The 24,237-nt window shown below is 41.8% G+C and overlaps 1 protein-coding gene across 4 annotated transcripts in view; it reads left to right on the top strand.

Annotated features, from left to right (window-relative positions):
- LOC307040230 (NT-3 growth factor receptor-like) overlaps positions 1–24,237 on the top strand; it is a 283,019-nt gene that overhangs the window by 141,164 nt on the left and 117,618 nt on the right. For all 4 annotated transcript variants that reach the window (XM_079682872.1, XM_079682870.1, XM_079682871.1 and 1 more), the window contains 3 exons: positions 14,799–14,953; positions 17,903–18,045; positions 24,020–24,164. In XM_079682872.1, coding sequence (XP_079538998.1) covers positions 14,799–14,953; positions 17,903–18,045; positions 24,020–24,164 — 443 coding nt within the window. The remainder of the gene's footprint in view (positions 1–14,798; positions 14,954–17,902; positions 18,046–24,019; positions 24,165–24,237) is intronic.

Here is a 24,237-nt window from a genome sequence, read left to right as displayed (position 1 = left end):
CAGTAACAATATCCAAAGTGGTCCCTGGTGTCTTCTTGGCTTTTGAAAATAGCATTACCTTAGTTTTATCAACATTTAAAAGAAGCTTAAGCTCAGAGAGCGGAGTCTAAATAATATTAAAAACAGCCTGCAATTTAACAACAGCCTGGATGGAAGGACCTACTCAATACATCATGGTATCATCAGCATAACAATGTAAAGTTGCTCCATCCACATTTTCACCTAAACTGAGAATAAAAGTGGACCTAAAACAGAACCTTGGGGAACACCATTAGTAATGTTTAACCACTCAGAAGACAGCCCATCAAAGTGAACACATTGGGACCTTTCAGAGAGGTAGTTCACAAACCACCCCACTGCATGGCTGGATATGCCAATACTGACCAGCCTCTGCTTCAAAATGCGATGATCGACGGTATTGAACGCTTTGGAATGATCAATAAACAGAGCTGCATATCTCTGCTTTTTGTCTAAAATACCAGCAATATCATTCACCACTTTCATTGTGGCAGTGATGGTGCTATGTTGCTTTTTGAAACCTGACTGATGTTTACATAGGATGTCATTTATACATAAAAACTCCTTTAACTGTTCACTCACTAGGCTTTCAAGAACCTTAGCCAGAACTGATAATGTAGAGATTGGCCTATCATTATTTAATAAAGTGGCCTCCCCACCTTTTAGAAAGGCAAGACATAAGCTGACTTCCATACTTTTGGAATTGCATTTGCACTGAGGGAGAGGTTAAAAAGAGTAGTGAGAGGTGGAGCAATGAAATCTGCAGCTATCTTTAAAAAGAAAGGTTCTACGTTGTCCGGGCCGGCCGGTTTCTTAGGATCTAACTTAGATAATGCTTCATGAACAACATCAACAGTAAAAGGAGTAAAACTGAAAGCGTTTTCCAGACCACATTGTTCAGAGTCACAGACTGTGGTGTTCACAGAAGCAGAGTTAGTAACAGAATCAAACAGAGAGCCACAGGACACAAAATGCTCATTTAAACAATTTAACATAGTGGCCCTGTCCGATATATTGCCAGATGCTGTGGTAAGGCAAGGAGGTAGCTCATTACGGATTTCACCGGTGGATAACAATTTAATCCATCCATCCATCCATCTTCTCCCGCTTATCCGTGGTCGGGTCGCGGAGGTAGCAGTTCCAGCAGAGAGCCCCAAACTTTCTTTTCCCTGGCCACATCAACCAGCTCTGACTGGGGGATCCCAAGGCGCTCCCAGGCCAGAGAAGAGATATAATCCCTCCATCTGGTTCTAGGTCTACCCCTTGGTCTCTTCCCAGCTGGACGTGCCTGGAACACCTCCCTAGGGAGGCGCCCAGGTGGCATCCTAACTAGGTGCCCGAACCACCTCAACTGGCTCCTTTCGACGCGAAGGAGGAGCGGTTCAACTCCGAGTCCCTCCCGGATGACCGAACTTCTCACCTTATCCCTAAGGGAGACACCAGCCACCCTGCGGAGAAAACCCATCTCGGCCGCTTGTACCCGCGAACAATTTAATGGTTTTTCAAAATTGTCTATGATTATTTAGGTTTTTTGTGGTAACTGACAAATAATATTTAGACTTAGCACTTTTGATTTATGATGTGAGGCTATTTCTTAACCTAAAGTGTAGCCATTCTACCTCTGAGCCTGATTGCCTAGCCTTTGCCCAGGACTTCTTTCTCTCATGTAGGAGACAATTCAAAAGACAACCAAGGATTGTCTCGTCCCTTCACTCTAAATTTACGCAGGGATGCATGTCTATCAATAATTTCCATAAAACCAAGATAAAAATAAGACCATACAGTTTCAACATCAGCACACAGATCAATTTTTCCCCAATCAAACCCAAACAGGTCATTTACAAAACCCTGCTCCACAAAACGTTTTGTGTCTCTCTTTATGATAATGCGAGGTTTACCCTTTTGGACCTTTGTGTCCCTAATTGTGGCTGCAGCACAGTGGTCACTCAGATCATTTGCAAATACTCCCACAGATGAGTATTTATGGGGAACATTAGTTAGAATTAGATCAAGTAAGGAAGGTTTACTAGGGGACTTAATATTAGTCCAAATATCCATGCTAAAACTATTTGTAGCAGCATTTTCAAAGCTCAGTGAACATATATACCTACATATATGTAATGTTGTTGTTGCAGTGATTATTGGGCCATGCTGAGGGAACTAGCAGCCAGTTTAATGCAACAGAGTGTTTAGTGATCATAGCAGGGTTAAAGGATTGTTATAGTCTGTATTGTGTGGTGGTCTACCAGGTGGATGTACAGTTTGAAAGGGAGGACCTTCCTGTAATACCCAATTGTATTATTAGAGATCCTGAAACTATAGATGTACAATTATATGTGTTTGTTTGAAAACCTAGTAGAAATAAGGAGAGGTTGAAACTGTCAGAGATGGATGTTCATGCTGAATGTCCATATGTGCCTCCATATAAGGGATGTAGAATGAGCCTCTGACAGAAATGGCCAGAGTTTCTGGGGTTCCGGTGGAGCCAGCTGATAACAAGAACAAGACTTCCTTTACATGTTCTGCTAACAGTGAACAGTATGATTAGCATCTTGAGCTACGAGAATGGAGTTGAGAGACGATGACCACGACCGGATTGTTTAATAAGTAGCTAGTTTACAAGCTCTTACAAAGCTTAATCCTCATCATACGATCGCCTCAAAGATTTCGGTAAATATGGTTTCCACACTCCCACTTCTGGTTGGGTTTCGCTTGTAAAAGAGGTTTCTGGATGTGATTTATTAGTTAAATAAGGGTCACTTATTTATTTGCATGTATTCAAGCTTTTTCAAGCGTGCTCGAACGTGATTGTAATACAAGAAGACTACAAACATAAACTATTTGTATATTATTGAACAAGGACCATGCAATAAAATACATCAATCTCAAAAAGACAAGAGCTGCTTTATGCCAGATTATAGCTGAAAACTAATTTCCATCTGCAGGCCCTGGGCAGGTACACACATAATAATCAACAAACGTTCAAATGTTTCCTAGTGCCTATCACACTAAAAATTAAAACATATCAACATACAGATGTATACAATAAATACTAGTACATTGGTCAATATAAACATACATTTACAATTTAAAAACCAAACGCTTCAACAATTCGGCTGCAACGGTTCAATTATTTGTGCCAATATCCAGAGACAAATTACATTAAATTACATGTTACTTGTTAGACGCTTTTATCCAAAGCGACTGACATACTCAATACTATGGGCAATCCCCAAAGGAGCAATTTGGGGTGAAGTGTCTCAGGGACACAACGACATGCTGACTGCAGTGGGGTTTGAACCTTTGACCCCCTGATCCCAACACCTACAGACTACGTCACACGCCTCAATGACTCAAAATGACCCCATTTTCACATCTGCAGGGACATTTATGAGAGTCAGACAGGGGGCCAATTCCCTCTGTTTTCTTTGTGTTTAAACACACGTTCTGAAGAGCAGACTCAGCTTGTTCTTTCATGTGCACATTCCTTCCACACCGATGCATGCTATCGTATCCAAATCATGAAATGTCAAACTATTTTTGTCGCGCACATCCATCCTTACGGTCAAGCTGAGCTCGTTGCATGTTGTGTATCATCTCCTCCTGCTGCTGAGTGCACACACACACAGACACACACACACACACACACACACACACACACACACACACACACACACACACACACACACACACACACACACACACACACACACACACACACACACACACACACCCGCCTGCCGAGGACTGCAGGATGAAGCCTCCTGACAAATCCTCACAACAAAAGTCAGGTAGTGATACTTTGTGTGCTGCACACACCACAGGCTCTCTGTGAGCGACCTCAGAATAGGTCTGCACTCCAGCGTGTGACTGCAGGGGGAGCATGTTCGGCTGTGTCTTCTTCAATTGGATGACATTGTTCTTTACGCTCCATAGATTTCTTTGAGATTAAACATAGCTCTGTGAGTCAGCTGCTCCCTTTCAGATTCAACCTCACAGTGATTGTCATTACGATAATAACATGCTAACAAGGGTTTTGTTTTAGGAGGGATGAAAATGTCTGACATCTGTCAAACTTAATGTATGTGCAGCCTATGGTGGATTATATTTGGTATTTATTAGAAAACTGTTGTCTGAACCAAACTACTGCCAATGTGCAAAATATGTGCTCATTACCCCACTTTAATATAATACAAGATTGCCTTTGAACTACAAATAGGTTTATGTTAGAGGTTTATAAGTACTTGTTTATAAGATAAGATAAGATATACTTTATTGATCCTAATTTGGGAAATGTTTGCGTTGCAGCAGCGTAAAAAACAAGGCATTGCACATAAGATAAATTAAAAGGGTAAAAATAAACCATTCTAAAATGTAAACATCTCAAAATAGAGATAAAACAGCATTAAAAAAGTTAAATATATACATGTTGAAATACCAATTTACAGTAAGCAAAATATAAAGCAGCATATTATATGCAAATTTTGTTTTCAATAATTGAGTGTTAATCAAAGGCCATTTAAAAATGCTTACATTTCTTTCTTTTACACCAAAATTATATTTCTAACAATTTTCACTCTGACATATTTGCCAAATAAATGTTAAATATAATAGTGGACCAGGCTCTTGTGTCATCATGACACTAATGAGAAACAACGTTTTACTTTTTAATCCCACATTATTTTATTTATTTTGTCTTATTATTATTGAGGATGTACCAGTAACTTAAGTTGTTGTAATGCCAGGGTTGCTCATGACATTGTCTGTATGTTGGGTCAACATAAATCCATTTGAATGTCGTTAATAGAGGTAATTATTTCAGAATTGAATATGAGAACATGTTGGAAAATTGACTTCAGTCTTTGAATGTGTCCCCCAATGGCCCCTTTGCAGGGCCTAGGAGTATACTCATACTTGGTCGATGCATGTGGGTATTTAAACTAGTGACCTGCCACTCCCAAGCCAAGACCATGTGGTCAAATCCAATTCTGTTTACTTGTAAATCCAAGCAAATTATACTATATAATATAACTTGCATTGCGTATTCTTAGGCAAAGCTTAAAGAAACACAGCTGTACTAAATGACATTTCATGAACGGAGCTAGCTGTATTAGCAGCTGAATGTACAACTCTCTTAGGAACATATTTAGCATCAGGACCTTTGTCTACGTCTCTCTCTGCTTCACTCTCTTCACCTCATCTTGTCTCTGCCTCTCTGCCCCACTCTTTAATGAAAGTGAGAGGTTATCTGTGCTACATGAATGAGAGTGAGGTTATCTCCCCTACAAAGTACTACAGCTAATTTACATCCCTCCCCCCTGGCCAGGTAAATGAGGGAGTTAATTAAGTTGCTGTCAGGGGAGCAAAGATCGCATTTGCTGCACAGCGACAGTTAAACTGGGATCTACCTGGGGGGACAATGTGACTTTAAGGCCTAAAGAATGAACTAATGAAAGAAGTTTGATTAAGTCGTGCTCACAGGGAGCCACGTGAAGACAAGTGTCCTGTTGGATGAGTCACAGAGCAACACATTGTATTAATATGTTGCTGGGGATGTGAATAGTCATGTTTAATTACCCAGCCAATGTTCTCCGCCTCCATGCCATCAATCATTTTCCACATCATTTGTAATCACACACTGTGCTAGTTTACATGAAAAAGTCAAAGCAAAGAATGTATTCATTTGTTCCCCTCATGGCGTTACGATCATTACCTATTGATTGGGTGTCACATGTTTGCCAACATATACAAATACTTTTATTTTGTTGCTGATTGAGGATTTGGCTATCCTACGTTCAACATTTCGACATGTTATATAATTTTAATTTCTCCCAAAAAAGGATAATAAAAAAAGATGGAAACAAAGAAACTTTAGATACGAAATGTCTGCCTTGACATAGTAATGCATCCACACTCAAAAGGCAAGCAAGCAATTGTAAGAACACAAAACACAAGAATGAGTGTAACTAGCAGAAACAAGCCTAATCCTGTCAATATGTGCTGACTGCACACAATCCAGGCAAACTGTAATATGTTGTGTGGCTGCACCTTTCAAATGGTAAACAAATGAAGATCAAACTAAAACATGACATTTAGGAGATGTAGCTCCCTCTACCATGAACATAGAATGAGGCCAAGCTGTACCTGACCAAAACTCCCACATCTAAACGTTAATTTTGTATCATACTTACACGCTTTGTTCAGCAGGCTAATCTCAACGTATCCGATGCGTAGAGTATATGCAATCGGCAAAAGCTGTAAGGCTATAAACGTACTAAATAGAGTGGTGCAGTAATGAGTCCCAAAGACTGGAAATACTTTTTACTACTTCCTGTTCAACGTTTCAAAGTCAATGTTTTTTGGAAAGTGTTTGTGGTTAGAAACCTGAAATAAGGTCTGGGAGTTAGCACAAACTTGACCCTTTATTGACGTATTTTATGTCGTAGAACAAGCTTTAAGATGAGGGAACTAGAAATTGTAAAATACTAACTCTTTTGGGGGATTTAGGACTCATTCCTGCGCCACTCTGTTCATCTCAACTTATAATACCAGCTCCTGCAAAAAACAAAACAATGAAAAAGCTTTATTTAACCAGTGTTTGTTGAAAAAGTTAGTTCACCAATGAAAAAGAAAGAAATACTGTAGCTCCCTGCTATGTTTACCGTCACACCTCATGCATAGATGAAAGGTCAGTAGGTCATAAAGAATCGTTCTCCGACTGGCTGTGAAACCACACTCATCGACAGCGTTTCAGTCTTTATGCACACGTCCTGTGGAGACAGGAGCCTCGCTGTGCTGTCCCCCTGCACTCACACTCAGGTGAAAACATATGGTGATGCTGGCTGGATTTTACTTCCTATTCATTTCAATTAAGAATGTTTAATATTGTTTACTTTCATGAGAAATGGACCCCCTTGGTGCAGAGTTTGCAAAGCTCTCCAATGTCTCCACTGACCGATCATTCACAAGCGAGGACAACGCAAAAACACTATGTTGATTTTGGACTAAAGTCAAGAAAGTGAGAGACTCAGGAAGCCCTCAGACGGTACCTAGAACAAAAAAGATTGCACAAGATTAAATAGGTTGACATAATGGGAGACCTAAATAATGGATTTAGGGAAGGATATAGTGATTAACGGTCAAAGGGATGTCCGGAGGGAGAAATGAGCGTCAAGAGATGTAGGGATGAAGGGATGTATGCATAAAGAGATGAAGGAAGGGATGAAGGGATGTATGCATAAAGAGATGTAGGTGGAAGGGATGTATGCATAAAGAGATGAAGGAAGGGATGTATACATAAAGAGATGAAGGAAGGGATTTATACATAAAGAGATGAAGGAAGGGATGTATACATAAATAGATGAAGGAAGGGATGAAGGGATATATGCATAAAGAGATGTAGGTGGAAGGGCTGTATGCATAAATAGATGAAGGAAGGGATGAAGGGATGTATGCATAAAGAGATCAAGGAAGGGATGTATGCATAAAGAGATGAAGGAAGGGATGAAGGGATTTATGCATAAAGAGATCAAGGACGGGATGTATGCATAAAGAGATGAAGGAAGGGATGTATGCATAAAGAGATGAAGGAAGGGATGAAGGGATGTATGCATAAAGAGATAGATGAAGGGATGTATGCATAAAGAGATGAAGGAAGGGATGTATGCATAAAGAGATGGATGAAGGGATGTATGCATAAAGAGATGAAGGAAGGGATGTATGCATAAAGAGATGAAGGAAGGGATGTATGCATAAAGAGACAAAGGAAGGGATGAAGGGATGTATGCATAAAGAGACAAAGGAAGGGATGTATGCATAAAGAGATGAAGGAAGGGATGTAAGGAGAAAGGGATATAGAGATGGGGGAAGCATTGAAGGAATGTAGGAAGAAATGGATGAAGGGATGTAGGGATGATGTGACAGATGAAGGAAGGAAGGACGGAAGGAAGGAATGAAGGGATTATGCGTTGAATGGATAGTGGGGAAGGGATGAGGCTCAAAGTAAGGCCAGGAGAAGGGGTGAAGGGATGTATGGATGAAGGGAGGGAGGGATGATAGATGTAGGCAGGGAGGCATTGAATGGATAAAGGAAGGGATGTTTTACAGGTCAAATAAATGTAGGGCAGAAGGGATGTAGGGAGGGTGGGATAAAGGGATGTGAGTAAAGATGTCTTAGGAATGAGTATGGATGAATGGAAGCAGAAGGCAGATCTTAAAAACAATGACACAAACTGGGCTTCTGAACCTAAGTTAACTTATTCACTTCATGACGTTTGAGAGAGAATATTGATCATTTGTATTCTACTACACATGAACATCAATATCATTATTAGTAATAGATGCGGAACATAAGTTTAATCAAAGTAAAGATATTTGGGCAGGTTCATCACAGCTCATCGTCCATCGTGTAGGAATAATACAATCATATGGGTTCCTCAGACATGCTAATGAGATCTAATAAAGACAAGCCAGCAGACCAGACTAAACACTGATCCTGAGTCTGCTGTCGCTTTTGGTCTTGGTTGAGATCCCACTTTCCAGTGTGTGTGTGTGTGTGTGTGTGTGTCTGTGTGTGTGTGTGTGTGTGTGTGTGGGTGGGTGTGGGTGTGGGTGTGGGTGTGTGTGTGTGTGTGTGTGTGTGTGTGTGTGTGTGTGTGTGTGTGTGTGTGTGTGTGTGTGTGTGTGTGTGTGTGTGTGTGTGTGTGTGTGTGTGTGTGTGTGTGTGTGTGTGTGTGTGTGTGTGTGTGTGTGTGTGCAGTCAGTCAGTCATAAAAAAGGATTTATCTGGAAATGTATCCCAATCACACAGTTAAATCCTGTGTCATGCGTGTAGGAAGATATTTTATTTTTGGAAAGGGGGACGGGTGGGTTAGGACTGTGTATGGCCGTGAACTACACGTGTATATTATTTATCGAAATGATTATTTGCAGTAATGTTTAGCGGCTCATCTTAACTTTTAGCTGATTTGAAGGGAGACAGAAAATACGTTTTTGTTATCCTTTAAAGGTGACCTATCATGCAAAATGCACTTTTGTACGTCTTTTATACATGAATATGCGTCCCCGGTGTTCCAGGGAACTCACCAAGTGTCAGAAAACACAACCCTCTCTATTTTCCTCCATACCCAAATCTCTAATAAAGGGGCTGCAACGGATCTGATACAGACTGATCCAGATTTGAACACTTCTGTGACGCCACAGAAGTGGCGCTACGGCTATTGGGCCAACTCCACCAGCACAGAATCAGCCCATGCAAAGACAGTGTTAAATTGAGCGAAATGAGGAATGGCTAAAATGCATGATCTGTTTGGTATTTTGAAAAATAAAAAGTATAAATATGCCTTATATAGGTATGGTCCTACACTATATTGTTCAAATATAGCATGATAGGTCCACTTTAAATATAACTTATTTTTGGAATAAAACCACTACAAATCATCCTCAGGAATTTTAAATGAAAATAATTTTACAATCCACCGTGTTTTCTCTGGGATGAAGGAAGGGGAGGGGCCTATTTTCTGAAAAACTTGGGGGAACTATTTTACTGCTTTATTGTGAAATTCAAGTTTGTTATTTTGCTCCATCTCACTTGGTTTTCCAGTCCTTAGGCATTTTTCTGCAGCCAAATCCAATTTGTTATACATATCAAACCTGAAGCTGAGGCTGTACCTATTGATCTCAAGGTTGTGTGTGTGTGTGTGTGTGTGTGTGTGTGTGTGTGTGTGTGTGTGTGTGTGTGTGTGTGTGTGTGTGTGTGTGTGTGTGTGTGTGTGTGTGTGTGTGTGTGTGTGTGTGTGTGTGTGTGTGTGTGTGTGTGTGTGTGTGTGTGTGTGTGTGTGTGTGTGTGTGTGTGTGTGTGTGTGTGTGTGTGTGTGTGTGTGTGTGTGTGTGTGTGGGTGGGTGGGTGGGGATGTGTGTGTGTGTGAGAGTGTGTGTGCATTCAGCTCAAGGTCCAGTTCAACAATTGTTCATTACTTTTGCCCCTTCCCCATAGCCAACACACCAACCGCAAACACTAGATAGCTAGCATTCATCACAGCACAGCTGCAGGGTGTGACAGAACTCCTCCATCTCTGCTGTGTGTGTGTGTGTGTGTGTGTGTGTGTGTGGGGGTGTGTGTGTGTGTGTGTGTGTGTGTGTGTGTGTGTGTGTGTGTGTGTGTGTGTGTGTGTGTGTGTGTGTGTGTACACTAAGGTAATCTAAGCATAAACTTCAAAGTATTTAGCTGACAATGTAACTTGAAGCTAGCTAGCTTTAAGGTAGTTTACAATCAAGCTGCCTGTTCTGAATACGAGCACCCGGACCGTTATTGGACAAAGGACTGTAGGGATGAATGGATGGAGAGGGGAAAATATGTAGGGAGGGAGGGATGAAGAAAGGGAAGTATTAAGCATTGAAAGGATTAACTTATAGCTAGTTAGTTTACAATCAAACTAGATAGCTAGTTGAGAAAATTGGGAAAACATACAATAACTAAATGATCAGAAGACCAATTGATTGAAGGTAAAGGAAATGTCCAAGGGTGTATACTGTACCTTTTTTTGATTATTTAAATGATGTACAGTATTCTTTCAGTTATATTGAACACTGATAAAAACATATTTTGTGTTGCATCATTGGTGTGTGTAACTGCATGTTTGTATCTGTGTAGATGGTGATGAAATTGTCCTTCACCTACAGCTGTTCTCAGTCAACCAGCAAACACTGTTGTTAGTCAATCTCTCCACTGTCAACCGCACAATCAACTCCAGTGTAACTACATGGCTCACTGAAAGAAAAAGAACACCTTCCTCCCTTTCATCCCTTCTCTCCGTCCTTCACACCTTCATGAATCATAGAATGACACATTATAGAGGAAAAGCTGTCCGCAAATGATGTATGTGACGATCAATCAATCAATCAATGTTTATTTATATAGCCCAATATCACAAATGTTAATTTGTCTCAGTGGACTTCACAGTTTGTACAGAATATCAGTATGGCAATACGACACCCTCTCTCCTTAGACCCTCACATTGTACAAGGAAAAACTTCCGGAGAAAACCCACAGTTTAAAGGGAAAATGGGAGAAACCTCAGGGAGAGCAACAGAGGAGGGATCCCTCTCCCAAGACGGACAGACGTGCAATGGATGCCGTGTGTAAATTGAAAAGATAATACATTTGCAACATAGGTAAACCAAATGTTTGGAAATGCATGTGTCTATAATAAGAAGGTGAATCCACGAGGATATCCATCCAGGACTTATGATCCAGGACCACAGCAACAGGATCAGCCACGACTCAGGATCCCGGCGTAGATAGACACATAGACTATGCAGGAATCATACCTGAAATGGATGAATTTACATTTCTGAGGAGGAATGCTTTTGAGTGAAAGTTATTATGAAAATGACTGATAAATTAGATTTATTTCTAAACTTTTTAACCAGGTGCTTTATACCAATGTTTCCCACACTTGCTGCAGTCTCTGGTGCAAACAATAGTCGTCGTTAGCCTTAAGTGCTTACCATAAATATAAAATTGAAGAGAAATAATGGCAAGCAGTGGTCCTAACTCTAACTCAAAGTAAATACAGAAGGTTTCAATCTGAAATCCTCTCTCGCTGTTTTATTGGATTTTACAGCAGAGTGAAATTAAAAGTGAATTCGCTTTTAAATTGCTAATCTGATTAGCTCTAAACTGATAAGCTACGGTAGCGTATACTGCATCCTCTCTCTCAAAGCTAGAACTTTGTAGATTGCTTGCTATTTGTCAATTACATACATCTTTTCGATGCACTAAGGGTTAGGTTAAAAGTCATTTACTTCTCCCAAATGACTGAACCTCCTTACCTCATTGGAAATAATTAAATAGGCTATCTTAATTGGTGGTCTGTGCAGGCGTTGACTGTAATTTGTTTCTGGGTCTGTGAGGCTGCGGTTTGATTTCTATATTTTGTGCAAAGATGAAGCAGCAAAAGGTAAAGGTGCCTCTTGACCATAGTAACTGCACAGCATGTGGCTTCATCTCAATAATAATCCTATATTTCCCTGTTTGACCGCTGTAGCCACAAAAGCCATGAAAACTCAATCAAACATACATGTAACAGCGGGCAGGAGATCAACCTACAGAGATCCATACTATTTCACTTCGAATTCATTTAAATTAAACTGTAGTTTCATAATGTTGCATAATGAGTGAGGATGTCCCATTTAATGCACATTTTATAACATTTAATTTAACTGATGCTTTTTCCAAAGGGACGTACAATAACAAAATCGCTTTCAAGAAGCCAAACCATTTTAAGTACAGCTGCATTGGCTTGAAATAAGCTAAACCTTTCTAAGTAGAGAGTTTCATTTAAGTGATTATTTATTTTATTGGTACAGTTGAAACAGGTGTGTTTTTATCCTGTGCTGAAATATCTGTATTTTCAGCTGTCCTGACATCAATAGGGAGCTCGTCCCACTGATTTGGAGCCATGATAGCATACAGGTGTGTTTTTGTTCAGGGGGCCCAACTCAATGATCATTTCTTCCATATGCTGATGTCTGTGGACTTTAGACTGGAGAAAGAATGTGAGAGTATAATGAGAGGTGCTGGAGGCAGAATAGAAAGAATGGAGCAGGTGTTGCCTTCCAAAAACTAACTGAGGCTGATCAAGCTGGTGTCAGCGTCCCTACCTTGGCATCATTACCTATCATAAAGTTGACCATCTGGAAAAAGGTTTTGTATTTAGAAACCAAATCACTCAATGCTTTAAGCTGAAAAATACAGCTATTGCATTGTTGAGTCCTTAACAACACAAATGCATGTTCAAAAATAAATCAATACATGAAATGCGAACATGAATGAAAAACAAGAGAACTAGAAGAAAAACATCCATCCTCCAAAAGATATTAAAAATAGAACAGATGAGAATACATCTGAAGACAGATCTCAGGTCAGAATGGTGTTTGTTCCAGAGAACTGCAGAGCTTAACACAAAATCAATACCAGCAGTCAGAATCCAGAATAATGATACCTTTGGGTTTCGCTGTGCTTTAATGGAGGATTTAGGTGCCTGGGTGAGTCATCAAAGTGTCTGACTGCGACGGTGGAGTTTGTTTTTGCCATGTCTTTTACCAACAGTAACCTTTGTGGCCATGGTTAAAAGAAACCAGTGTTTGCCTGACCTTAAAGAAAACCTGCTCAAAGTCTGGGTATCCTGCTTCGCTTCCAAATAGGGGTGACACCATGTGTCCACCTCAGCCTGTGTCCCCCACACCATGTGTCCCCCACACCCTGTGTCCACCTCACCCTGTGTCCCCCACACACTGTGTCCCCCAAACCATGTGTCCACCTCACCCTGTGTCCCCCAGACCATGTGTCCCCCACACCCTGTGTCCCCCAAACCATGTGTCCCCCACACCCTGGGCCCCCACACCCTGTGCAACTCTGCTATAAAGAGAAACAAAACAGGTTCCACACAAAGACAGGAAATAAACACAGGCAAGACATAGAAGAAGAAAACTGAAAACAGAACCACAAAACATGAGATCATGACAAATAGGGATGGGTATCGAGAACCAGTTCTAAATTGGTATCTTTATCTGATTGGTCAGTAACAAAAAACGATAAGCTGTTATCGATCATGTTATTCTTTGATGGCACCCAGATGATTGTTGAGCTCAAACTGGATCCATCTTCATCTTTTTCACATGATTTTTCTAGCATTTGGACTGACTATGTGGACAATGTACTGTATTATCTTTTGAATTTACACACGACACCTGTTCCACATCTGTCCGTCCTGGGAGAGGGATCCTCCTCTGTTGCTCTCCCTGAGGTTCCTCCCATTTTTTCCCGTTAGCTGTGGGGTTTCTTTAGAATGTTTTACCTTGTCCGATGTGAGGTTCAAAGGACAGAGGGTGTCGTACTCGTATTCTGTACAAACTGTAAAGCCCAATGGGCTATATATATATATATATATACTGTATATACATTGACTTTTAGACAAGTTTACTGTAAAAGAGGTACAATTAAGTAGCAAATGACTCTATATAAAGCTAAACTTTCAAATATCCCTCCAGAGGGAGTTTCTCTCCCTAACGCTCCCCCACCCTGACTGAAATGCCTCCATTGGACTCCTTTGTTTACTTCTGTAACATAGTAACAACATCACTATAGAAGACTTGCACCACTATTTACGCTCCAACACATTGTACATGATAGGCTAAGGCCCGGGACATCTCTAAGTGGTTGACCAATCACAACAGAGCCGGCCAGCTAACCAATCAGCAGACTGGGCTCTGGTTTCAGACAGAGGGTGAAAAGAGGTGCTGCAGCACGGGCAGTATGTATATATACGATGAACATTAGCATAATAGGGCCTCTGAAACTGTATTACACTTATGGAAGGCAGTTACGGTAAGTGGTGAGACCAAAAAACAACTGTTCTGAAAATACACATTCAAGTAGCGTTTCACTGTTCCTAATTTGAATGGGATTGTCATTTAACTTTATAATAAGTATTTTCTCCTCTCAGAAGCGAAACACCATCTGAAATGCAAGCTGAATTATGTCAAATTATAAATAATTTAACCTTTTGATAAAGAAAATTCCACTTAGGTGTAATATAATCACCAATCTGTGAAGCTTCCAATAATCCCACGATTGTGTTTGTGTATACGTGTGAGCGTTTAATGAAGTGCTGTAATTTGTAATTTCTTGGATTGCTTTGTTACTCTGCTGAGCATTTCAAAGAGGAATATGTCACATATTCTAACACCGCCAATTATTTCTGTCTTTTCCTCTCCAGGCATTTAGAGGAGGTGGTGTTTACTTGTGGCTGTGAGATTCGCTGGCTGCAGCTATGGCAACAGAGAGGGGAGGCGGGGCTGAGCAGCCAACAGTTAGAATGTGATGACGGCTTGAAGATAAAAGTGCTGCAGGTTATGAACATTAGCAGCTGTGGTAAGTGTGAAAACTAGCAAAGACATATGAAGCCTTGACCTTAATGATTGGGAATTGTAACAGCTAAAAATGGTTTTAGGATTATTGAGTTCTCTTTTTTTTATAAATCTTACGACAACAATAAACAGAAGACAAAGCCAACAATCTATCAGGACGTCTACCTCTCAGCTCCAAACCCATTTGTCCCTAATGAACCCTTACATCTCCCTGGAGTGGAGTGCACCAGCTGGGCGTAAAAAAGTAGGGCTTAACTCTAACGTCCGGCTTAGCTACGTCCGACTTAGTGATTCGAATTTACACCGAGTGCACCAAGCCTGACTAGTCTCGGGCGTAGCTGCGCCTGGTCTTAAGATGTGCGTCCACGTGAATACACGCAAAACACTAATTGTTGCCAAGCAACACACGTCTATATAATTTAACACTCAAACTCCTCCATTCAGAACAAACTAAGACTTGGATAACGAATATGGATAATGGAAAGAAGAGAACAACCAATGTTACTGATAGAGAGATTAGAACATTAATTGAAATATATGCAGAGCATAAAAACTCGCTAACTGCCAAATGTAATAATACCATCCATGACAAAAAAACACAAATTCGCAGCCTGGAAGTCAATCACTGGAGCGATAAATGACTTGGGTGATGGAGGGATACGGACGGTGGAAGAGTGTAGGAAAAAGTGGAAGGACCTACTATCCAGAGCCAAAAAGGATGCATCGGTTCTCAAAAACCCTCCGACCGGCGGAGGCCCTGCTCCAAAAACCTCTCCATACAGCGAAATCATTGTAGCTATTTTTGGAAAGGATTCCCCCACTTTCACCGGGTTGAATGGGATCGACAGCTCAGAGCCGTCAACCTCAACATTTGAAGAGGTTGACGCAGACGTGTCAGCTGTCACCAGTGGTAAGTCATTAATAGAGTAACATCACCCTACATTATCTTTATAAACATTACCCCTGTGAGACATCACGGCTAGCAAGATAACAATTAGCAATCGCGGCAGTTGATAGCAACTGACAATAACTGACAGTAACTGACAGTAACTTGCCATTTTACAGACTCAGAGGACCGCAGAGAAGAGGGAAGTCCCTCACCCACAGCGTCAGCGATGACTCGAGGGGAATCTCAAATGGCCACACCCCGAAAGAGAAAGAGGGATTTGTCAGAGCTACAGCGGGAACTGACGGAGAAATAAATCATTCGTGTGGAGGTGGAGACCGTCAAATTGAGAGCGGAACATACAAAAATTGAGCTGGAGAAGGAGAAATTGAGACTCCAAATAATCATTCTTAAGAATCAGCTACTAATCACTGAAGAAGACAATGTGTTCACCATTCTGTAATCATGTTGTACTTGTTTTTTATCTCAATTTCATGTTAATAGTTCTCCAAAATGTTGTTATTTAATGTCCTTGTGTGTGTTCTTTGAATAAAATAGGCCTAATGAAAATATGTGGTCACAAAGGGAGCTTATTGAAATGCAATTGCAAAAAAACAGCGTTCATATTACAAATATATAGGTCTATTATAGGTTGTTTATTATATGATTGTGGGTAAGTCGTCCACCGATATCTTCACGGATGCCAGTAGGAGCCACAGGGTTCTCATCCGCCTCCAGTACCAATTCTCCTTGCATCGGAAGGGGGATTCTCTTTTTCACACAGATGTTGTGCAGCACCGCAGTGGCAGCAATGATCACGCAGACGCGCTCAGGGTGCATTCGCATTTCACTGTGGAGGCAGTGAAACCTACAAAAAAAAGCACAAAACAATTTAGCCTATATTTAGGCTACATTAAAAGGCTGGCCTTTTATATATTATAAAAATGTCTTACTAACCTACGTTTGAGCACTCCAATGCAGCGCTCTACAATGTTCCTCATTTGTGTATGCTTCTCGTTATAGCGGCGCTCTTGTGCAGTTCTCTCTGCGATGACAGGTGTCATTAGCCATCGCTTCAGAGGGTATCCACTGTCTCAGAGAATAAGACCATTCAATCTCCCTTCCTCAAATTCCCGTTGAAGGGCGCTCTCTCTCAGGATGCGAGTATCATGGGTCGTCCCAGGCCATCTTGCAACAAGGTCGACAATGCCCATGTCCGAGTTGCACACAATTTGAACATTTATAGAATGGTAAACTTTTCTATTAACATACAAATACTCATGTTCAGAGGGGGCCTGAATGCGAACATGAGTACCGTCGATGCAACCGACAATACCAGGTATACCTGATTTTAACAAAAAATCTTGCCTGGATTTCGCTGCTTCTTCTTGTGTGGGTACAGTAGATGAATATAGTTCCTAAGGCGGTGCTGGAGGGCCAATGAAACTTGTCTTATAGCCCGACATGCAGTTGTGCGATGAACATTAATCATGTCTCCCACAGTATTTTGAAAGGCTCCGTTCGCGTAGAATCTGAGCGCAATCAGCAACTGCAAGGTTGGGGAGAGCGCAGCGTTTCGGTCTGATCCGTGCTGGAGTTGAGGGGAGATCTCCTCGATTAAATCAAAAAGGGCTTGTCTGCCAAAACGAAACCTCTCTATCAGTTCACTGTCTGAATAGATGTCCAGTGGGTTTGTTCGATCACGGACGACTCTTTATCTTCTTAATGCCCTTTCATTGTTAAACCTGTAAACAAGATGCCCTGCCATCGTTAATATCCTTCTTGCCTGTTTTGCGTTACTATGGATACTTGTCTGTCTTTCCGATTTACGCCTGCTCCATACTAGGCGTAAAAGTTACACCCGGGTGCAACGCATACAGGGCTTAAGTCTAAGTGGTGCACTAGTCATAACCTTAGTTTGGTCTTCGGTTCTACGTCAGATGTAGAGTTACGCCCAGCTTACGCCCAGCTGGTGCACTCCACTCCTGAAGCTCACATATACATCCTGCATGTTCTGTCTGCATTTGTGGACTTTTTTTCCATCCCATTGTCTCTCTTTGCTTTCAGACCTGCCAGAAATCAGCGTCAGCCACAGCAACCTCACCGTTAAAGAGGGGGATCGAGTAACGGCCATCTGTAACGGCTCTGGATCCCCGCTACCTGAGGTGGACTGGCCTGTCAACGGCCTGCACTCCATCAATGCACAGGAGGTAGGAGGGAACCAAACACGGCTGGACTTGCAAGTGTTGCAATTTGCATGTGATAGCAGCAAGTTAGCTCTCAGTAATAAATGTGTCTGTCTGTTGGTATAAATCATTGATAAGATTTATGGCAGAAACAAACGTAGTAGAAATGTTGAAGTCAACATTTTTTTATTAGATTAAGCTACTTAGATGACATTGTAAGGGACAAAATCTTCAGTTAAGTACATGGATGTATAAAGAGAACTGGATACAGCGCTGTTGGCGGGGTCCTGTTCATTCCTATGAAAAATGCTCAGTAGTGCATTAAATGGACTGACTATAGATTCATAAAGTACACAGATAATCTGGGGTTTTGGGCCCATAGAGCATGCACAGTTGGGTTTTCCTTAAGCCCGGCCTCCAAACTGCCAGTCTCAGCTCAGTCAAATGAATAGAGAGGGAAAATAATTATTGATTTAGCTTTCAGCGCATTTTACAACATTCAGCCCAGGGGTGGGGAACCTCCGGCCTCCGGGCCGCATACGGTCCGCGTGACCATGTGATACGGCCCTCGAGGTAATTTATAAACACACGCAAAAAAAAGGAATTTAAGAAATCTAGACCCGCAAAAGAATTAAACGAGCGAGTGCCTGTTTTTCCTGGCCAAGGTCAGGGTCCTTGAACACAACACACCAGCCTAACCTGTCATCACGTGGTATATGCCTCGTCTGACAGGGGTGCAGTTCTTACGAAGAGCACCAGAACGCCACTCCGGCACTTCACAAATTGCAGTACCCATAACGGCCCCTACACACGGCGGCGTGCGTTGCCGCTTCAACGCTTCTGCCCATTGACTTTGAATGGGTTGACGTCACGATTCGCCGAACTGCATTGTGGGAGCAAAGCGTAGCTTCTCTCGCGGTGCTCGCTGCAAAAGTAGAGCAATGTTCTACTTTTGCCGCCTCGACTGAGGCGTCAGCCAATCGAATCATATGCCAGTACAAGCTCTAGGCAATCAAACCGCGTGCTTGTGTGTCTGGGGCGGGAGATTCATGTGATTGGTTGTTGGTCGAGTTTCAGCCCCCCCCGCCGGCAAGCGACAATGCACGCCGCCGTGTGTAGGAGCCGTAAGGAGTCGTACTCATGCTGCAGTTTTTGCGTGTCTGTGTCTTTAGTTGAAAGCACAGTGGCGATCTGTTCGTCTGTCATACTGATCACACAGTCAATAACTTTGTTGTTATTAGCAGTTGGTTAGCTAGCTATGCTAACGAATATAAGAAGCTTTTTCTACAACCAGCGAAGTAAAGGCACATCTTTATATGATCATTATAGTTATAAAGAAATAAGAGAATAAAGTAAACAGGTATAAAATACTATATGACAGTAAAAAATAAGTTGTTAAAATAAGTGAGTGATTTGTAAAATATCCATGAAGAAAAAGAAAATCTGCTTACAGTTCTGTTTCATATGGGTGTTGAGAGATGTATCCATAGATCTCCTAAGGTTGCTCTCAAAGTGCACCAGATTGATGCTTTTAACTTCAACATTTAAAATAAAAATCTTCCCGGGGGTCCATGCCCCCGGACCCCCTAGAGGAGGTTAGGTCCCCCACCACTTAAATCATGTTCACATGGGTAGGAAACTAAATACATTAGCAAATATCTTGTTTCCATATCTTTCTGTTTTGGTGGTCATGCCACAACCGTGCACGTGCATGCATGCGTGAGTCATGGTAAAATATCTGAATTAAGAGGTTGCTTTTTCTTTGCAAAGCATGAAAGAAAGCCAAAATGAATGGGCTGTGACTTTAGTTTTTTTAAGCAGAGGTTGAGTTCAATCATTTCTACGGCCCTTGGAGGATGTTGTAAAAATTGAAACGGCCCTTGAGAGGAAAAAGGTTCCCCACCCCTGATTTAAAGAGCACATATTATGCTCACTTTCAGCTTCATATTAGTATGTAGTGTCTCTACTGGGACATGTCTCCATGCTTTAATGTTCAAAAAGCTCTTTATTTTTCTCATACTGCCTGTTCTGCAGCACCTCTTTTCACCCACTGTCTGAAACCAGAGTCCAGTCTGCTCTGATTGGTTAGCTTGCCGCCTCGGTTTTGATTGGTCAACTGGTTAGAGTTGAATTGAAAAGAAAATGAGATTGGGGCCTCTTTAAATAATGGCTATAAAAGTGTTTGTACTGGTTAGATTATTTAGCTAAATAACAATATGATGATTTACAGATATCTGATTAATACGGAGCCCCTAAAGGTTCATGGAGATAAAAAAAATGTCATGCGCACGATATACTATTTTGTGCGCACGAGATAGTGTTTCGTGCGAACGAGAAAGTATTTTGTGCGAACGAGAAACTATTTTGGTAGGAAGTGGAGCACAGAGGAGATATATTTAAAACTCTGACTTTATTCAGGGAAATTTTGGCCAGGGGTTCAGAGCTATTTGTTTAAGCACCGGATTCGCAAAACAGAAGAGTCTGTAAACCATTCTGCTTTGATCTATGAATTCCTTTTCGTGACTTTCACAGTATCTGCTGCCCACAGCTGTTTTATAGAAGGAAAACCTCTTTCACTTTATGAAATCTCTGCGGCACCAGTGGCCTGTACTACGAAGCAGGATTTGCTATTTACTATTCATTCATGAAGTATGACGCTGCGCTGTCAGCACAATTCTCCATGTTGGTGATTGGTCAAATGTTGCTAACCCCGTCCCTTTCACGTGAACGCGCTCTCAGCCGGACAGAGAAACCCTGTTTGATTTACTGAGTTGATAACCAGCTTCGTAGGACCGCTTAGCGACATCGCGTGTGTTAGGGTTAGTTAAGCCGGGTAAATCAAACATATCCAGGGTCTGTTGAACTGGCTTTGTTGTACAGGGCACTGGAGGCAGTAATGTGTAACTCAGCAGATTCTGAGAAGAGCAGCACCAGCTGCAAAGAGCTGTGCCTTTTACTGTTTACTTCACTGTGTTTCCCTTCATTAGAACAGCTGAATAGAGATAGAGGCTGCTACGTTTAACCACACACACCTCTACACACATCAAACTGCCCGATTATTCCCCCTATTACTCGTTTAATGAAGGAGATGTCCGTCCGGTCACCAGGGCGCATGATGTATGTGTGCTTGTGCTCAGCTCCGCTCTCTGTGTTCGGTGTGTTTGTGTGTGTCCGACACCACCAGCATTTTTGTTTTCAATCTTAATCTCGATGTAGTGCTATAGTCCTGCCGGAGTGCACCGGAACGAACGACACTACCATACACAAATGCCCACAAACACACACACACACACACACACACACACACACACACACACACACACACACACACACACACGCACACACACGCACACACACACACACACACACACACACACACACACACACACACACACACACACACACACACACACACACACACATACTCGCCCTGGGGACTGGACATATTCTTCATAAAACTAATAATATGGCGAAATAATCGGGCAGTTCGATGTGTTTTGCCATAAGAAAGTATCTTGAGCGAACGAGAAAGTATATTGTGCGCACAAATTAATAAAGCGTGGCCTCGTTTTATTTAAATTGAGGCCACAAATTACATCTCGTGCGCACAAGTTAATAAAGCGTGGCCTCGTTTTATTTATTTGTCTCTCTATGAACCCTCCAGGGCTCCGTAGATTCATAATGTAAGTCAATGGAAAAAAAAGTTATTTTGGCCCAAATTACGTAATGGACTATAATGGAAGTTGTCGTATCACCGTTTGGCCACTACGAAAATGTCACTTCAACCGGCACACTTCCTCTTGGCTTGGTTTAGTCTTTAAGCCACAGCCTGCAAACAGCCTGCCACTTGTTACAAACCCAGCTGTGAGTCATCCAGCTCAGAAGACAGCATGTGAAAAAGTATATATCGTAATTGCTTCCTTCCATTGCCTTCAGAAGCTAACTGCTTTCCCACTCAGGTCAGGCAGGACAGATGACTCAGTCCACAACATATTCATCTTGTTACATCCATGTATCTCAACGTGCATCTGGACACAGTTTGATTGCCTATTAATCAGGATGTGTAGAACCAGAGAACCAATCAATATGGATGAGAAGTTGACTTTGTGTTTAGGCTGTAAGGCTCTAGAAGCAGCTTGTGCTTCTTCAGGGCTGTACCATAGAGTTTATTATCAGTCAGAAAGAACATTTAGCTGTGTCTGGAATAAAATATGAGCTTAAGCCTACCAAATGGATCAAAAATAATATGACATAAACTGAACACAAAAAGTAAGGAAATGTGTGTTTGGTAGATTATTTCTTTTTTGTAACAATGCTTCTTGGAAATAGATCTTATACTGTTTGAAAGCCTTTTTCTTACCTTTCAAATGGTGCCACATTTGTGAGGAACAAGCATTTGTGGGATGAGCAGCAGAGCTGAGGATCTGGGTTGCGCCCATGACAAATGCGACATATCTCCTCTGCCAATGCCAAACAGCAGCCACTCCCCGTGTCGTAGGGCTGCCAGGAGGCCTCAACATGTGGAGGAACATTATGTTCAGCGATGAGTCCAGATTCGGCCTACGGCACATGGATTGTAGGGATACCGTGTGGAGAAGATGTGGAGAACGCTTTGCTGATTGCTGCACCAATAGAGTTGGAGTGGAGAGGATGGGATGGCCTGCCTGCAGTCCTGACCTCAACCTCATTGAACCCCATTTTGGGATCAGCTTGGCCCTGCTGTCCGTGTCAGAGTGACCAACACAACCACGTTGCTGACTTGGGACAGATGCCATCCCACAGCAGAGTTTGAGCATGATGGTGACAGCATGAGGAGGAGAGGCTGTTGTGGCTGTGTTTGGTTCTTCCACACGCTACTGAGGCTGCTTGTTAAATGAATACATTTCTTAAATTGTTGCCAATATGTCTTGACTCGTCAGACTTCAATCATCCAATCCACCAAACAACATTAAACAAGAGTCAGCAGCAAAAAAAATCTGTTTGGCATTGGCAGAGGTGATTTGTCACATTTTTCATGGGCGCACCCCACATAGTCAGCCCTGCTGCTAGTGCTGCGTACCGGTACGCCGAACCGGTACTGGACTTGTAAAAAGTTTCGGTTCAAGTCCGGTTAAAACCGGAACGTCGGGAACCGGTACTTGGACTCGCAAAAAAACTAGCACTTACGTATATTCTCCTTTTTGTTCTAAACCATCTAAAACCTTCCATAGATCGAGAAATTTGCGCTGAGAAAAGACGAAAAACATTTTGTCGGCTTCTGATATGGCGGCCATTACTGAACTCTCGAAGTCTCGCAAAACATCGCAACTGCTCGCGAGATCTGTGTGACGTCAAGGGAAGCTAGCGATGTGATTGGCTTAGACATAGTGGACAGCTTGGTCGAGTAGTAGTCACTACAGTGTATACTGTATAGTAGGTGTGTAACAGTGTAATGCGTATAGTCTACTCTACTTCAACAAAGTTTTAGGGATTTAGGCTCAGTCAGCTCAGGGACTGTTTGGTTACTTTAGTTTGGTAAATGAAATAAATGTTTGAACTTTGTAGTAGTTCACTGTAGTTGCTGTCATAAGTCCCTTGTAGACTAAGTGGCAAAAAGTGTTTTTTTTACATTTGTACTTTGTAGAGAAATGTAGACACAAGTTGGAAGGGAGCACAATAAACCAAGTTTGAATTTGAGTTGATTATGATCCGGATTATGGTCCGGACTTATAAATCCAGACCTGAACCTGAACCTCTGGACTTGAGTCCGGACCTGAACCTGAATGTGAGTCCAGGTACGCAGCACTATCTGCTGCTCATCCCACAAATGCGTGTTCCTCACAAATGCACAAAAAGCATTATTACAACAAAGAGAAAATCTACCAAACACAAATGTCCTTACTTTTTGTGTTTTGTGCTTTCTTACAACTTGCTTGCCCCCAGGCTGCACTCCTGCCTGACATGTAAGAACTTGACTTGCTTATCCTCCCTCTCTTGTTTTATTCTGCTTTCCCTTCAGGCTAAGGTCTACGACAACAACACCATTCACTCCATCAACATCACTTTGGTCAACGTGAGCAGAGACGACAACAACTTCCTGCTTACCTGCACCGCCACCAACATAGTGGGCATGACCAACGCTTCTGTCCAGCTCACTGTGCACTGTAAGTACACACACACGCACACACCCACATAGTAAACATGCTTCTATTGGCTGACTGGTATATCTTTCATTTA

Source organism: Notothenia rossii (assembly GCF_949606895.1).
Source record: "Notothenia rossii genome assembly, chromosome: 5".
NCBI lineage: Eukaryota > Metazoa > Chordata > Actinopteri > Perciformes > Nototheniidae > Notothenia > Notothenia rossii.
Note: the sequence above shows the minus strand (reverse complement) of the source record. Positions and strands in the feature narration are given on the sequence as shown.